Source organism: Malaclemys terrapin, chromosome 10 (assembly GCF_027887155.1).
Source record: "Malaclemys terrapin pileata isolate rMalTer1 chromosome 10, rMalTer1.hap1, whole genome shotgun sequence".
NCBI lineage: Eukaryota > Metazoa > Chordata > Testudines > Emydidae > Malaclemys > Malaclemys terrapin.
Window position 1 is genome coordinate 27,147,510 of NC_071514.1, and position 18,503 is coordinate 27,166,012.

At 41.4% G+C, this 18,503-nt stretch overlaps 1 protein-coding gene across 1 annotated transcript in view; it reads right to left on the bottom strand.

Moving 5' to 3' along the window:
• Nucleotides 1-5,523: 5,523 nt before the first annotated feature.
• Nucleotides 5,524-18,503, bottom strand: part of ADAM10 (ADAM metallopeptidase domain 10) — a 109,768-nt gene continuing 96,788 nt past the window's right edge. The window contains exons 13-16 of the mRNA XM_054043045.1: nt 18,362-18,470; nt 16,975-17,195; nt 8,401-8,527; nt 5,524-7,794 (exon numbers count right to left, since the gene is read on the bottom strand). Coding sequence (XP_053899020.1) covers nt 7,700-7,794; nt 8,401-8,527; nt 16,975-17,195; nt 18,362-18,470 — 552 coding nt within the window. The 3' untranslated portion in view covers nt 5,524-7,699. The remainder of the gene's footprint in view (nt 7,795-8,400; nt 8,528-16,974; nt 17,196-18,361; nt 18,471-18,503) is intronic.

Genomic DNA, 18,503 nt, shown 5'->3' on the forward strand with positions numbered 1-18,503 from the left:
GGCAATTCCCCCCCGGATGGGGGTTTGATTACCAAAAAGCCGGACATGTCCAGGAAAAAATGGACGTATGGTAACCCTATTGTATCTGTGTACTTGGCTGCTGGGCAGCAGAGTTCAAAACAGGGAGCAGAGTGGTCATGGTAGGGTATTGCAGGACACTTCTGGGAGGCCCCTAAAGTCAACGTAAGTAACACAGCATCTACACTGACATTGTGTCAAGCTAAGCACTATGCCTCTTGAGGAGGTGGAATTATTAAATTGGCAAAGTGGGTGAGTTACATCAGTGGGAGTGACATTTTAGCGTAGATCAGGGGTTCTCAAACTGGGAGTTGTGAGCTGTCAGCCTCCACCCTCAAACCCCACTTGACCTCCAGCATTTATAATAGTCTTAAATATAAAAAGTGTTTTTAATTTATAAAGGGGGGGTCGCACTCAAAGGCTTGGTGTGTGAAAGGGGTCACTAATACAAAAGTTTGAGAACCCCTAGTGTAGATGCTTACAGAGTTAGGTCAACGTAAGGTGCCTTGTGGCAACTTTTTTAGCTCTGTAGTGTAGACCAGGACTAAATGTTGAGTCGGCAACATTTGCCGACAGTTCATGAGCAGGGGACTAGACTAGATGACTTGAGGTCCCTTCCAGCCCTACATTTCTATGATTCTATCTTATTAGCACTTTCAGGCTTTTTTAAATAGCTACCATTCATTTAAATAAGCCCTGATCTTAAATTCAGAAACCAAAAAGGTGATCGGTAGCCAGGCTATAAGTTGAAGCACACTTAACTGGTGAACAATACACCAATTGCCTTCCTTGAAAATACACCCAGTTCAGAAGCTGATCTGGCAAAAGCAACAACTACTGGGAATAAGACTTTAGGCAGACTTTTTCCTTCTAATCAAACTGGCGAAAAGGGCTGTGTGGTCGATGCCAGATTCTAACCCCAGGAAGCAAATCTTTGGATCTTCAATGGACACAGTAAGTTTTGTGCTTTAATAGGTCTCACTAAAAGAGGAAAGGTTAGACTTTGTTCAGCTCCTGGCACTAAGTTGTTTCTCAGTGCCAGTATCTGGGTCTGCAGAGATCTGACAATCCAAAATTCAGCCTACGCTTGATACTTGTTCATTATCCTTATGGCTGTACCTGAATTTCCTTCAGGCCCTGGCAGGCTATGGTCAGTCAAAATCCCTGAAGACCACACTCAAAAGCCATATTAAATAAATCATGCCTGGTGTGCCATGATAAAAAGAATTTTAAGGCAAGGGGGTCTGCCCAGACATAGGTGTAATGAAGGATCAATTGCCAATTCTGTGGTCAAGCACCAAAGCCAATGGGGCACTACTCAGATATTAACTCAAGCTCTCACTTATTGGTAGGGCCCTACCAAATTCACAGCTGGTCTCCCCTGTGAAATCTGGCCTTTTGTGTACTTTCACCCTATACTATACAGATACTATAGGGAAGACCAGCATTTCTCAAATTGGGGGTCCTGACCCAAAAGGGAGCTGCAGTGGGCAGGGTTTGCAAGGTTATTGTAGGGGGATTGTGGTATTGCTACCCTTACTTCTGTGCTGCCTTCAGAGCTGGGTGGCCAGAGAGTGGCAGCTGCTGGCCAGGTGCCCAGCCCCAGGCAGCATCCTACCAGCAGCAGTGCAGAAGTAAGGGTAGCAATACCATACCATGCCAGCCTTACTTCTGCGCTGTGGGTGGTGGCGGCGGTGCCTTCAGAGCTGGACTCCCAGCCAGCAGCCACCACTTTCTAGTTGCCCAGCTCTAAATGCAGCACCACTGCCAACAGCAGTGCAGAAGTAGGGGTGGCAATACCATGGCAATACCCTCCCCCCCCACAATAACCTTGCAATCACCCCACAAACCCTTTTTGGGTCAGGACCCCTACAGTTACAATACTGTGAAATTTCAGATTTAAATATCTGAAATAATAAAATTTACTATTTTTAAAATCCTGACTGTGAAATTGACCAAAATGGCCCATGAATTTGGTAGGGCCCTACTTATTGGACCTTTTGAAGCATTCTGTACAAGAAAAAAGCTGGTGGGAAAGTATGAAAGATCCATGTGGGCAAATCTTGGGAGAGTGGATCAACTAATAAGGCCTGAATGTCCATCACTCTTGAACAGCAGACACCAACTTTTTGGCTGAATGTTTCCAAGTCAGGAACTTAACCACTGACTTTCCATGATATTTAGGCTTCTAAGTGCCTAAAGGCTTGTCTACACTGCACCCCATGGGGGTGTGATTTCTAAAGCACGCTAATGTATCTTGCACTAACTGGTCCATGTAGACCCTGCTGGTGCACACTGAAGGTTCCTTAGTACACTTTAACATAGTGCTATGGAACTTTCAGTGTACACCAGCAGTCTACACCGACCAGCCAGTGCATGAAAGTGCTTTAGAAATCACACCCCTGTAGTGCACATAATCCCAAGGGGTACACAAGCCCTCAGTTACTTTTGAAAATGGGATTTAAGCACTTATGAAAATTTTACCCCAAGTACCTTGTATTGAGACTTCCCACTCCAGCATGCTCTCCTTCAAAAAGTGAAGGATGATATATGATTATCCACCACCTGTGAGAGCTTTTATACTTCTAGGAAGCAGGACTCTCTGGACCTTTCAAATGTGATCCCATGTAACCAAGGGAAAACCAGGGGAGAGCTTACACATGAAATTTGGCTCACTGCACATAGTGTACATCATCCAAACAGGCTTACAAGCAGTTGAATCTCCAGACAGACAATTGTTACTTTTCTTATAACCCAAAGCTTGTGTATTCCATCTTAGAATAAAAAGGTTCTTCTGATACTTGTGGCTATCTGGTTTCCTAGGTGAATTAGCTCTCTGATGGAAACAATGTGGCTTAAAAAAAAAAAGAAAACTGTGTACCTACACTTCTGACATATCTATATGATAAGTTAAATCCACCTCTTGCTCCGACAGTGCTTTGACCATGACATGACCATTGACAGGAAAATGTTAATTCCCTTCCTTCCAGTATCATAAACCCTATACTAACTTATGAACAGTCTGGGGTATGTAGACCACGCAAATAGTCCATGGATCTGTTTCAACAGATAAATCTTAGGAATTTATAATGAAGGACAAATTTGGATGTGTACGCCTTATGCAGATATAGAGAGGTCTTGCATTCACTTAGACAACAGATGCTAGTGTCTCCATCTAGAAGTGTACATCTTTACAAACTTTTCTCTGAGGGGCTAGAGGTCCCACAACTGTCGATGCCTTCTCCCGCTCCCCCAACCCTTTTTTTTTTTTTTTTTTTTTTTTTTTTTAAGAAAAGTAAAACTGAATATATGCTAAAGAAGTGTTGAAGGGGCAAATGGTCTGTGGCCATCATATTGTATAGCCAAGTTCATTTAGTTCACCTTGACTGGATTTTTTTCAAGTCCAGGACAGGATAAAGAGTGGTTTTTTTGATCAATTTAAACTGTAAATCTCCCTAGATTATCTTCAAAATTCAGCAATTTATAGTTTTCTGTGACTGGGAGAGTCTGATTCTGCTGTTGTGCTACTGTTGCGTCAAGATATGAAAATTATGGTTTCTACCTTCTAAACTATGATCTGGGCATTGCTGGCAGTGTTGGATTGTACTCTGCCTTCCATTCTGTCTCTGCAACATGATGTGCCTCATATCCATTTTTTAAGGACTTGCTTCTATCAAACTAGAAAGTTATGATAATTAAAGACATCCAGTATTCCTTGTAGCTTTCTTGAAGGCTGGAAGAATGTTTGTGTTCAGAGGATACTGAACTGATCTTGCTTTTAGAGCAAGGGCCAAGGCTAGAACCCAAGTACAATTCCTCTTAAAGGCTGAAGTCACAGGCACCCTTTTGCTACTTCATATGATGAAAGGCATCCATATGAAAACTTAACAAATCTGCCACAAAAACCACCATAATGGAGAACAGATTATAACAGCTGATTTTAGGTTTAGTGTCCAAGATATCTATGTACATGGGCCAACATTTTCAAACTTGTTTTTGTAAAGTTAGACACCCTAAAATCCTCATTTACACCTAAATAGTGGCCTATTTTCAGGGACCTATGGGTGCACAATACCTTTAAAAATCAGGCCACTTCTTCGAGTGCCTAAATGTAAATTTAGGGCCTAACTTTAGGAAAACCAAGTATGAAATATCTGGATAATATCAAGATCCGTACAGAGGCTGCTGAAGCCTCAGCATCAAAGCAACCTTAGATATACAAAAGCTAGTGCTTTTAATTACCGTATGTGAACTAATGTTTCCTAGTTCTATTCACCTTTCTTCAAAATTAGTAACTCTCCCCTCTGCTTTCTTTATGTGAGGTGGGAAACAGTAATGAAAAAGTGAGACCGAGCCACTGATTTATAGTTTTTGCTGCTTTGATTGACTAGATAAAATGTCATGTTAAAGGGAATCACACGAAGACCTTCTTTCGGACATTCACACCATGCTGGCTGCACCTCCTCCCTAAAGGAAAAAAGTGGCTTAATGGATAAAAACGTTTAAGTATGAAGACAACTGAATTCAATTAGCAGATATATCCTGGGGAAATCAGATGAGTTACCAAAAATAAAGCCATTTACACACGTATAGGGTCTACAAGGACTAATTTAAAAGAAATCAGGAACCATGTTTTTAAGTGCTTATAAGTCATTTTCCCCCAATTTCAGTTCACAGTTAGGCATCTAAATCCCTATTTAGGCACCTGAAAAGGTTATCTGGCTTCCAGAGGTGCAGAGCTCCCACTGATAATCTAATAATTCTTTTTGCACCCAACTGTACAATTTAATTCTAAGAGCAAGCAGTGATGTCAAAATCATGAAAACAATACATCAAAGCATGCTCAGGAATTCCTCAGTTCAATTGCTCAGTTAGGGAAAGAAAAGCTTCAAGCATATATTCCTTACACCGCACAACTTCTGAATGAAAGATGTGGCTGGCAGGCCTTTTAATATAAATCTTAGTCCAAGCAGTTAAAAAAAAAAATCAATTTTCAAAGATCTGTTCACTAAAAATTAAAAGCTATCTATATTGACAGTTTTAACAAACAGTAAAAATCAGATTTGCATAGCATGTTTTGAAAACTTATTCATTAGTTATCTTCAGTGAATTTTATATTAATTGTCAGATAAAATGTGTCAGAAAGTGAATTTATTTTTCACAAGATCAAACCAACTAAAGATCTACCTTATACACCTTCGCAGTTATTAGCTTAATTTTTAAACATAACAGCAGAGGAGTTTAAAATACTTTGATCAGAAATAAGAAACAGAATAAAGATAATTTTAGAGCTTTATCTTAAAAAGAGTGTTTTCACAGACAAATTTTATTCTATTTACTGAATGAAGCTCAAATTGGGAGATGTGGATAACACTTTCTGGTGCATTCATAATGCAGTTATTCTTGTTATAATGGTATCTGTGGTGAAAGACAGAAAAAGTAGGAGGAAGCAGCATTTGTATACTCCTTTTGCTTTGAGTTTAAAAAGCAAGCGAACCTTCAAGATAATTTCATCAAGTCTATTTATTAATGCATTTCAAGTTTCAAAAAAAACGTACATATCTTTGCACAATACTTTATTTTTTGCAATTTTAGTAAAAATTTCCAAAGTGAACAAAAAAAGATACTGTATAAAACACAGTGGACATTAAATTGACAGTAGTATTAGATCTCATTTGTCTTGATCTCTTTTGTTTTACCACATTTTGACTTGCAGTGGAGAGTTCAGTGCACATTTCTCTTTTCAGAAAACATTTAACTTAGACTCAAAATAAAATAGGGCAGCATGTATCTGCTGAAACCCCACCACAGGATAACACTACGAGCAAAAAATTTACATGCCCCAAAGGTTATCACACTCAAGAAGTTACTAAGAACTCTTGCTGAATTAAAGTCACCATTTTAGAAATGCAAACCCACTTCCAGTCTTTGCACGGTCTGAAAACAAATGTATTTAAAATGATTTAAAAGCAACTACATACATTTCTAACTTATTAAGATTGTTTGGAATTATTTATAGTCTATGGGGTTTCATGTACAAAATTTGTCTCTAAACCATGTACAAAAAGCTGTATTTTGAAAAAAGTCACCACATACTGTACAAGTTTACAAGGAAGAGATCCCATTATATTCTGTAATATTTTTGGCCTTGCTGGCTTGCGTCACATTATGAGAATGATTGTGTAAACTTTATACTCTTAAAAAAAAAAAAGAAAAGAAAAAAAAAAGAAAGCCTGTCCAACCCTTAATAAATTTTCTCCTAAGCAAAGCCAGGAAAATTATAGCCATTTGCCTCTAATTAGCTTGCAGCTTTTGGAAAACAAGCAATAAATATGTCACGAGCTTAAACTTTTGTAATGCCCCTTTCATTTCTGCATAGCAGTAAGCATGTTAAGACAATAAATGCTTTTGTTTTCTTTTTAAAAAAAATGCCAATTATTTACATTCGTACTACAAACTTTGGAATGGGACATTGTGCTGTTTGAACTTCACTACTGTTATAAAATATTTAAGGGAAAATCAGTTGGCTTAACTACAACTTTAAGTCAGCTACAGTAGCTGGAATATTACTGTATTTTAGTGGTTATTCATTAACAGTATCATGCTGGAAAGTTATCTAAATATTTGATAAATTAAAAAATAGAAACTACAGCTTTTCATCCTTCCCATTTCTTCAGAATCATGAACGTAATTACCACACTACGAATATCTGAACAACCCAAATAAACCGGTTGCAGTCCTTAAAACAAATTGTATAACAGGCATATTTCTCTACTAAAGCATGGAAATATTTCATCCAACTCTTCATTATTTAACAGAATAATCAGACGAAAATTAAAAATACTTATGCTGAACTACAAGAAATCAGACATTTATATAAAATGTAATTTTGAAACATTCTGGCATATGCGAAGTTTGCACACTTGTTGCATGTATTCCAAAAAGAGCATTCAAACTTGTGTGCTATGTCTTAGCAGCTGTTTGATAAAAGATGAAATGAGTAGTTGAACCAACTCTGATCCTAATAAAAAAAGTTTGAATTGATTCAAAACTGCTGTGTAAAGCATTACAGAATCCTTGACCATTATACACCTCCATCCTCTGTTATCCTGAGTAAGTCAATTAAACAGTAATTTCTTCATTAATAGCGGAAAAGTTTTATAATACAAAGAAACATCCATATTGCAATTCTTTTGATTACAATTGCACACAGAAGTACGGGTGTACATTAGAAATACATGTCTGCATATAACAATTTATATACATTGGCAGGTTATGTCTCCAATGTTGAGGTGATCTAGCTTCCTAACCTTGATTGGCAGTTGAAAAATATATACAGATATATTTTCAATTTGTGAATAAAAGTTTTACTAGAGCCATGTTTGCCTGCAAGTGAAGAAAATGCAGCAATGAAGAGCAGAAAAGGGGGGAAAAAAACATGATAATCTAAGACTTTTGTGCCATTAGGTTAAAAATATCTGTAAGAAAATCACTTCTCTCTCTGGAAGGTCCAATAATTAAAAATTAAACTCCTCCACTTGTTTGAGGACATAACATCTTGCCTTTTTTTTCTTCTATTTTTGTTCGAGAGTTGGACTGGGGACAGTGACTTAATAGGTTTTCTTTGGAGTGAAGTTTTCCCATTGTAGGCACTAGGAAGAACCAAGGCAAAAATCTGTAGTTAACGTCTCATGTGTCCCATCTGATAACTCTCCCGGGGTCTCTGACGTGGTGGTGGTTGAGTCGTTTGTGGTGGTCTCCTCCTCTTTAAAGTGCCTGTTGTAAACAGAGAAAAAAACGTAAGTTGTTAGGGAAAAAAATAAATAAAAGAATGCATTTTTAAAAGAATGCCTGCCAATAAAATGAAGTACAATTCTGGGTAGGCAAATTAAATATGAAGGGATATTTTCATGCTTTGTGAAAAGCACAGTATTTAAAATTGCAATAAGAAAAGTTTTAACAGACAACTACATGGTGTGAACATGTAATATATTGTAAATAAACTGCTATGTACGATTTTCTGACAGAAATGTGGTATAGGGAGAAGGCGTAAAAGGAAGCCTACATTAGTAATTGCAACAACTACTGCTATACTTTCCACATATTCCATATGTTTATAGTCCCTATTTTGACTAGGAGGAAGTGAGATGTAATTTTATCTCTGTCTACACAGTAGACCAGATTTGAGAAATAATTCTATGGGGTTATACTGGCACAAAAAAAACAACACACGTAACCTTGTAGTTTCACAGTGCCAGACTATGAACTATAGAACTTTAGCGCTACAGTTTCTCAACATTTGAAAAGGGCAAGGCATATAGTTGAAAATAAAGGCTCTACCTTCTTACTTCTCTGTTGTCTTAATCACTTGGATGTACTTACCTGGGAGTGGTTTAGGAGGAGGCAACTTTGGATTACTGCTCGGAGTATGAACACTGCATATTTTAATGAATCCAGCCATTAACATGATCAGAGCAATTCCCATAAGCAATACTGCCCACCAGTGAGCCTAAAACACATTACAAAACAAGGTTAAAAAAAAAGAAGACAGTACATTGTTAAATTTATTTGACTGAATTCTGTAAGGTTTCCCATACAATGAAATATACTAACAAGTTACATAAAATAAATTAGTGGCATTAATGAATGCATCTAATAATCCATTTAATCATGGTTAGGCATTTATTGCACCTAATCTGGGTGAACATAGACACTAACCTCCCCCAACTTGATAATAGCTTTTCTGAGCTCTAGCATTGTTGTTTCACTTAATTATTAATTATATTGCTATTTTATTATAGTAAAACTTCTAGAAGTCACAAATCTTCCAGTGCCAGCTATTTATAAAAGCCAACACCTCCCATGGATTTGGCAGACATATTCCAAGGCAGTGAGTAAATCAATTCACAGACTGCAAGAAAAAGCCAAAAGAAAAAGGACAAAGGATTAAGTTGCTGTATTGCAGCTTGAGGCAATTCAGCAACTAGGTAAGAATCTGCATATTTTTTCAAAGCTCTTAACTGACAATCTGGCCTTTGCTTCGCATGCAGAAAGTAATGAAATCTAGCCATAAAGTAAAATTCAGTTACAACTAATGTTTTGTCATTTTTTCATAGCAGAAGACTGCAGAAATTGATTCTTAAATGCTGTTGCAATGGAAGTAAATATACCCTAGGGAGAATACACAAAAATATAGTCCATGGAAGGAAAGGGAAGATTTAGAACAAGTTTTCCTTCCACTTAAAATAAATAAATAAACAAACAATTATATATAAGGGAGAAGTCGTCCTTGACTCTGGAATTCATTCCTCCTGCCTCCACTTGGACCCAACACCGCCCAGGATTTATTACTTTCATACTGTAAACATTTCAGTTTATTAGAGGCTTAAGGAGGAAAGTGAAAATGGAGAAGCTCATTTTACTGTTAGATCTTTTTATGGTACCTTTGACCTGTTCATTAAGTGTATTAATAATTCTTAGGCTATGTCTACACTACACACCAGTTTTCATTACAAGCCATAATGAAAAGTAAGTGGTGTCCACACTGCTATGTAGCTACAGGTCAGTGAAAGGCTCTGGAGAGAAGAAGCAGCAGCGAGCTGATGGAACCTTTCCCCACTGTATCTCACTACCAAATCCGTCCCTCACAGCGGGGAGAAAGCTCCAGCAGTGGTGAGCTAGTAGAGCCTTTCTGCACAGCTCCCTTCTGTAGGACTCTTCCTCTGACAGGGAAAGGCTTCAGTGGTAGCCTGGAGAGGGACTGCGTGGGCTGTAGAGAGCTGTGTATAGTATAAAGCTGGGTAGATGCCCACAGGCAGTGTCTCACTGCCTACACTGCTATTAATACCCAGGGGGTTCCAAACTGGTGGACAACAATATCAAAGACTATAGTTAAAGTTGTCTAACACCTATTATAACCTTGTTTACAGTTACTGAACTTAGACAAACTGGTCATTCAGTTGGGAATTTTCCATACTCTCTCTCTGCCACACAATGGAGGTTTTTATAAGTCTGCCACTTCCAAGAAATCATTTAGTGAAACAGGTACTTTTGCCTATGTTAAATTCTGACATTTTAAAAACAATTCTCATGCCTCAAGGATTCAAATTAGGAATTTGTTACTCGGCAGGGAGGATGTCTGAGGTTGGAGATGTGTCATTTACTGTCCCCCATGAAAGCAGACATATATTTGGCCAAGTTATAATACGCAGAGAATTTGCATATGGGCACTACAGTTTGATCCCTTGGCTAGACAAGGGATAAATCGATCCCGGAAGTGCTCGCCGTCGACCCCAGTACTCCTGCTCCGCGAGAGGAGTACGCGGAGTCGACGGGGGAGCCTGCCTGCCACGTCTGGACCTGCGGTAAGTTCGAACTAAGGTACTTCGACTTCAGCTACGTTATTCACGTAGCTGAAGTTGCGTATCTTAGTTTGAAGTGGGGGGGGGAGGGGTTAGTGTGGACCAGACCTTAGTCTTATCTTTCCTTGAATAATATTAATTCTGTGTATTTCACAACCTATATTAAGCAAGCTTTCGTATACTTAAATTTGGAGGGAGTCAAGTTTTCCGCCTATCAAAGATAACTGAGGATCTGAGAACCTGCACAGGTTCGCTTCTGACAGAAGAAATAATAGAACCTATGTTTCTAATACAGCAAACCAAAATCTTATCTAGTTAGTCACAGTGCCTCTCAAAGAATGTGCCAAATCTATGTGCTTGGTTATGTCGTCTTATACAAGAGTCAGGCAACAGTGAGCAATGTGCAAGCAAAAAGCATAACTGACAAACCACCACCACCTACATATTTTCTTTCAGTCCTCTGATCAAATCAAAGGCCATTCTCCACTCCCAGATCAAGAAATAGAACACAGGAATCCCAATTCCCAGCATTTCAGTGTCGCACAGCAAAAACCACTCACAAATTCTGTGCCACAGTTGCACATGAACTTTTCTTTTTAAGGAAATTCTATAAAAATGACATTAAAAACCTTGTTACAGTTGAAAAGATAAGCATTCCAAAGTTAAGAAATGCCAGATTTATTGTGCAACTTTAATTCTGCCCCCTTCCATTTTTGCTTTATGACAGTCTAATTACATAATCACATGCTATTTTTTCATAGGCCTCTAACATATTGGGAGGTGAATGCGGCAAGGTTTTGTAAGCAGGGAGACTTGAAATGTGGAAAAAAAGATAGCAAGCAATGATGTAATTAAAAACTGTATAATAATGCATAGGCACAAAGGGGCAAAATTAAGGTTGCACAGACAGCTGTTAATTTTTTGAATGCTTTAGTTTGCAATCTATAATAATTTTCATTTAGTAGTTTCTATATGGCATATAAATGAGGCTGACAGATTTATTACATTCCATATCTATACATATTACTTCTCCATTTGCTGCATACATTTAAAATCTGCATGCTTATTTCTATACAAATTCATGAGATTACTTATCTAATTTGTATATGCTAATAGTAAATGTAATATTTTATCAAACTTTTCTCAGTGCTATACATTTTGACTCATGCTTTTGATTTGGTGTAAATGGAATATTTTTAGTTCAAATGAAAGTTAAGCCATCGCAAATACACTTAAATTCACATTTAAGCATCTAATTCCCTAGAAGTGGGGTGTCAGTTTTGTATTTCATCATCCATACAAAAGCTTAACATATTACCTGGCTGGTTAATGCAAACTACTTACCTGTGACTGGAGTTCTCCTGAAGGTAGCCTCTAAAGAGCCAACTCTTTGGCCAGGTCCTTGATGCACACTAGCAAGCTTAGTAGATAAAGTTCAGAAACCCTTATGATGCAGTTAAAGTTAACCATTAATGCAGTTAGGAAATAGTTATGTATTGTGTACTAGATTGTTTAAAGATAAGATACGGCTCCCCTCACTCCCACCAAAACACTGCTATAAACCTACACTACAGAGGTATCTACGTGAAAAGGAGGGGCACAACAAATAGGGGGCCCAGGCCCACCTCCTACTTGGCTGGCTCCGAGCAGAGACTCCAGCAGCTGCTGCCTCCCCTTCTGGCCATGCCCAAGACAGCAGTATGCATAGGCCCTACCAAATTCACAGCCATGAAAAATGCGTCACAAACCTTGTGTATGCTCGTACCTTATACTAGACAGATTTCATGGGGAGACCAGCATTTGTCAAATTGGCTGGTCCAGACCCAAAAGAGGTTTGCAGGGGGAGGGGGTGTTGGAAGGTTATTTTGGGGGATTCACAGTACTGCCACCCTTACTTCTGCACTGCCTTCAGAGCTGGGTGGCTAGAGAGCAGCGGCTGTTGGCCAGGCGCCCAGCTCTGAAGGCAGCGCAGAAGCAAGGGTGGCAATACCATACCCAGGGCCGGCCCCAGGCACCAGCCGACCAAGCATGTGCTTGGGGCAGCACCTTGGGGCGAGGCGGCGCTCGGGTTTTTATTTTTATTTATTTATTTATTGGTTCGTCGTGGCAGCATTGAAAGGGGGTTTTTTGTTTTGGCGGCACGGCACTCGGGGAGCGGGGCTTCGGTCAGCGCGGCACGCGGGGGGGGTGGGGCTTTGGGCGGCACTCGGAGGGGGGCAGGGTCTTGGGCCGGCGCAGCGCTTGGAGGGCGCGGGGTGCTCGGGGGGGCGGCGCGGCTCTGAGGCTTGCGCGGCACTTAGGGGGGCAGGGCTTCAGGCGGCGTGGTGCTCGGGGGGGGCGGGGATTTCAGTGGTGCAGCGCTTGGGGGGGTTTGGCTGCGCGGCGCTCACGGGGGGTGGTACGGCGGCGCAGCGCTCGGGGAGGGAGGTACGGCGGGGCGGCGCTCTTCTTTTTTGCCTGGGGTGGCAAAAAAGTTAGAGCCGGCCCTGACCATACCAGGCCATCCTTCCTTCCGCACTGCTGCTAGTGGTGGCTCTGCCTTCAGAGCTGGGCTCCTGGCCATCAGCCGCCGTTCTCTGGCCACCCAGCTCTGAAGGCAGTGCCGCCACCAGCAACAATGCAGAAATATAGGTAGCAGTACCGCAAACCCCCCTACAATAACCTTACGATATCCCCCCCCCCCCAAACTTATTTTTGGGTCAGGACCCCTACAATTACAACACTGTGAATTTCAGATTTAAATGTCTGAAATTGTGAAAAAAAAATTTTTTTAAATTAAATTAATGGAGATATCCCATCTCCTAGAACTGGAAGGGACCTTGAAAGGTCATCGAGTCCAGCCCCCTGCCTTCACTAGCAGGACCAAGTACTGATTTTGCCCCAGATCCCTAAGTGGCCCCCTCAAGGACTCAACTCACAACCCTGGGTGTAGCAGGCCAATGCTCAAACCACTGAGCTATCCCTGCCCCATGACCATGAAATTGACCAAAATGGACCATGAATTTGGTAGGGCTTTAAGTATGGGGCAACACTGCAGCCTGGGACTCACAGCCTGGGACTCACATACAGGAGTACCAGGCTGGAGTGCCACATCCCTGCCCAATGAGGAAGCCCCTGCTAAAATCCTGGTGCTGTGGGCTGGCAGGGAAGGCCCCAGTACTTCCCCAAATTCCTTTCCCTTGGTGGGGAAGTAGTGGGGGTTGCAGCCCTGATACTGGGGCTTTCCACAGGGAGCTGGGGGGCCGCAGACTGCACAGTAATTCCCCTTGTGCTCTCTGGCCTGTGCCCTGCCCTGGCACCAGGGGCCTCTCACAGGCATGGCTCAGCTTCTGGGCCCTGGGCATTCCAGCACTTCCTTCCTTGGCTGCAGCCCTACAAAACTGCCTGCAGCTGTGTCTGCCCTGTCAGCTGTATGTGAAGCTGAGCCATGCCTGTGGGGCACACTGCGGATTCTTTGCCCCAGGACAGGCATCCTACTGGAGAAAAATCTTCTCCATGGACTCCCTCCTTAGGAAACTTCTGTGCCCCTAGAGTAGAGTGACATTAGCAAATTCCTTTTCCTCTCAAAAAGGATATTTAGAGTTTACAGAGAAATGACTGTGTGCAAATACTAGAACAAATTTATTATGATAGTTTCTTAAAGCAAAAGGGAAGCGTTATATACCTATACTGTATTAGGTATTCATCAAGCAATGAAAATTGCATTAATAAATGACAGCGCTTCAATAACCACTAAATTATGGTCAAGTGAGTAAATCAGAGTGAATTTCAGTAAGATTTGCGTGCTCAATTCTTTTAGGGTGCTTTGGAAAAATCAGCTTTAATTTCCAACATATTAATTGTTGGTCTGAAAGAGCTGACAAAAAAAATACTGAGGACTGCTCAGTGGATGTATTCATATTATAAATCCCTAGATCGGGGTGGGCAAACTTTTTGGGCCGAGGGCCACCTCTGGGTGGGGAAATTGTATGCAGGGCCGGGCAGGGGGTTGGGGTGCGGGAGAGAGCGCGAGGTGTGGGAGAGGGTGCGGTGTGCAGGAGGGGGCTCAGGGCAGGGGTGCGGACTGCGGGAGGGGGCTCAGGGCAGGGGGTTGTGGTGCACAGGGGTGCAGGGTGCAGCAGGGGGCTCAGGGCAGGGAGTTGAGGTGCAAGAGGGGTGCGCAGTGCAGGCAGGGAGCAGGAGGGGTTCGGGCTCCAGGGTGGCAGCGGCACGCACCGAGGCAATGGCGGGCTCCCTGCATGCCTGCCCTGTCCCCACGCCACTCCAGGAAGCGCTGCGGCCCCTGGGGGAGGGCTCCATATGCGCTGCCCTTGCCATGCCTCCAGGTACCTCCCCGAAAGCTCCCATTGGCTATGGTTCCCTGTTCCTGGCCAATGGGAGCCGCGGGGGGCAGTGCCTGGAGGCAAGGGCCCCGGGGGCCACAGGCCGGATCCAAAGTCATGAGGGGCCGGATTGGGCCCGCGGGCCGTAGTTAGGGTGACCAGATGTCCCGGTTTTATAGGGACAGTCCCGGGTTTTGGGTCTTTTTCTTATATAGGCTCCTATTAACCCCCACACCCGTCCCGATTTTTCACACTTGCTGTCTGGTCACCCTAGCCGTAGTTTGCCCAACCCTGCCCTTGATGCTAGGATTACAGGGGACACAGGGCAGCACATCTAATTTCCTACACTTAACGCAAGCTATGCTGTACCTAGACAGTTTCATTTTTAAAAGTTTCCACAATGACATATCTTGCCATGCTGTTCTATTGTCAAATTGCCCTTACTGTTGAGGAAAAACTTCCCTTCTAAACTTAACGTTTCTGGCCAGCCTTGCAGGTGTCATTCTCCCTGCTTATTTTGGAGTAGAACTATCAACTCCTCGATTTATTTAAGCTATGCACGATCCTCAAATTTTTCTTTATACATCATATTTTTCTTCAGTTGCTCTTTGTATTCAGTGTTATTGTGACCATACACAATTAGGTCTATAAAAGGAAACCAAGTAAAAAAATAAGTTTCAAGAGGACTAAAACCAAAACTGACTAGTAAATGTACACAAAAATATAATGGAAACAGAAACAGATCAATGACATTACAAAGGTAATCTAGGCACAAGCTTCAGCTGGTACAGAAGACTTGCCCACCTTCCCCATAGGTAAGACCATCAGGAGCACAATGAGCCTGTACTCAAGTCCCTCCATTGGCATGAGAAACTGACCCGGAACCAGTTTAAATCTTTGGTCCTGATCTTCAAAACATTTAATTGATTAAGTCCTAGCTACAACAGAGACTGAATTTTAACCTCTGAACCACAGAAGTAGCTGTGTTCTTCTGGGACAATGCAGATCATAAAGTCCAGAATGAAAAACAGGATTGCTAGTAACAAAGCATTTTCAATCTAAGGCACGTGGCTACAAAACAAGCTTCCAGAGCAAACTGAGCATATCCTGACTCTGTCTTTAGGAAACACTGCCAATCCTACCCCTTCAGAGAAGGCTTTCCATTACAAGAACACCACTAACATTAATACCCCCTTCTACTCATAAAAACCCAACCAAAATCAGAAGTTATCCCAAAACAAATCTAAAATTAATAAAATATAAAAAATAAAGAGAGAGAAGTGCCAGAGACTCAATGTCCACTAAGGATTTTGTCAGATTCCTCAGTGACGGGTGGCAGTATAAAACCCTAAAACAGACAATTGACTGAGTCTTAAATATACACTATAAGAACACTGTGGAAGTGTATAGGCTAACATTCACACACCTATTTAAACACACCAAGTAAAGGACAATGTTAGTATAGTGAAAATACACAGCTAATATTTGGCCTCAGAGTGGAGATGAATCCACTTAGCATCATATGCATCTAATAAAGGGCTCAACAAAAATATACTGTTGAACAGACATTTTAAAACTATGTTGACGGCATACAGTTATGATTATGTATAGTTCATTTATGAAGTTCTGACAGATATTTTTGAAATGAATGGATGGTAATGACACATATGTTGGTTAAGATTTACAGTGAAAAATCTGGTACCATAGACACATGTAATGAATGAACTATACAGACAAACTATAGATGTACTTAACACAAAGGTGAACAGAGAAGTCCAACATGGAAAGCCACCCTTGTTTCCTTGCAGCTCTATCTGCTGGATACTTCATTGGAAAAGTATAATCCCTTTAGGGTAAGGGATCAAAAGATATGCAAAAAGCTCCTATGCCCTGATGTTCTGAGGAACTGAGCACCTACATAGGAGGACAAAAGTGTTAAGAGCTGGAAAAAAATGTCAGATTTTTAAAAAATTAAGGTGACCACTCAGTAAAATGAAGAGATATTAGCATGGTTAGAAGCAATATCATACTACACATACCATAAGCCACTTGCTTCAGTTTGTCTCCAAAGGATATTGAACTTTACCTGTTAAGCTTGCTAGTTGGATTATGAGTGTGAAGAAGCAGACCAAAGAGTAAGGATTGAGAATGTACTTTACGGGTATGCTCTGCATATATAGTCATGTTTATCATTAGTCACAAACATTGAATATATTCAATCCATTTTACAGGACTCTTTTATGCTTAGGTTTCCAAACTATTAAGATACTTACCACAATCCATTCAGCAATATTTTCATACAGCTCTGGATTAAAAATTGCTTTCTTTAGTCTGGCTAGAGGACCATCAGCATCTACTAACCGACATCTCATGAATACATCACAATAGCCTTTAAAATCATTGCAGGGGGATCCAGGTTGAAGCGTAATGGTTTTGAGATGGAAATGCTGCTCCCACTGACTAGATCCCGTACTTGCACAAGTCATTGGATCCACTGAAAAAAGTGAATATAATTGAAGACTGGATTTTATTTCAAGACAAGTTTATAACAAAATACCTTGCACATGCATGAATATGTAAAAGAATATCCAACACACTACTAAAAATATATTCTTACCCTATTAAAAAACTTATCAGGAAGTGGTAATGTAATTGTCTTTCATGAAGGTACTATGAACTTGAAAAACAAAAATATTTATGACATACTGTATATACTCATTCATAAGCTGAATTTTTTTAGTAAAAAAAGGAAGCACCAGAGAGGGGGTCAGCTTATGAATGGGTATACAGAGGGAGAGGTGGTACACAGTCCCTCCCCCCCAACAGAGGGAGCAAGGAACCACAACCTGCAGAGCCAGAAGGGAAGAGGCAGGGCCAGAGTCTCTGTTTCTGGCCACGCTGCTCTCCCCCCAGCCTCCGAAGCAGCTGTAGCTCTGGGGCTGGCAAACTGCAGCCATGCTGCTCGGCCCCGCCCCGCAGAGCGGGCTGCGGCCGCAGCGCCCAGCCTGCTGGAGCAGCTCCAGCCAAGCCAGAGACATCCTCCCCAGATAAGGTGGTAAGGGATGGGATGGGGAGTGTGTGGGGGTCCCGGGCTAGGGATGGGGTCGTGTGGGAGGTGGTCACAGGGGTTACTCCCCCTCCCGCCTCTCCCCTCCACCCCCAAGTTTTCCCACCAGTTGCTGTCCCGGACCGTCAGGGTAAGCAGCTGGCACGCCAGGACACTTTGTTTACTCCATGCCAGTGGACGCTCGAGGTAAACAAACCATCTCAGCCCACCAGCGGCTTATCCTGATGGCCCGGGAGCCAAAGTTTGCTGACCCCTGAATTATAGGATCGGCTTATGAATAGGTCATAAAAATTTTCCATTTTTACTTATCCATCATGCGGGGGTTGGCTTATAATCGAGTGTATACGGTATCAATGGCCTATCAAATGGGCATTTTACTCTTAAGGTCCACTGAGTATCTTTATGGGAGAAGCACATTATTACTTATGTACTATTATGAACAAACACTGAATTATACTTTGTGTTTTTCCACATGCTGTAATTCTTACTCAAATATTTTTAAACCACAAAGGTGACTTTAAATAAAAAAAAGTCTAGTAAAAACCTTGAGAGATTTACTATTGTATTAGTGTTTAGAAGCATGCAAATCTTACTTTTTTTCATGCAGCAGACATGGCACAACTCTTTATCATCCTTGCCATCTGAACTAGCACATGTACATTCCTCCAAACCATACTTCTCACAGATAGAACCAGCACATTGCTATTGGAGACAAAAGGAGGAAGAATAATTCAA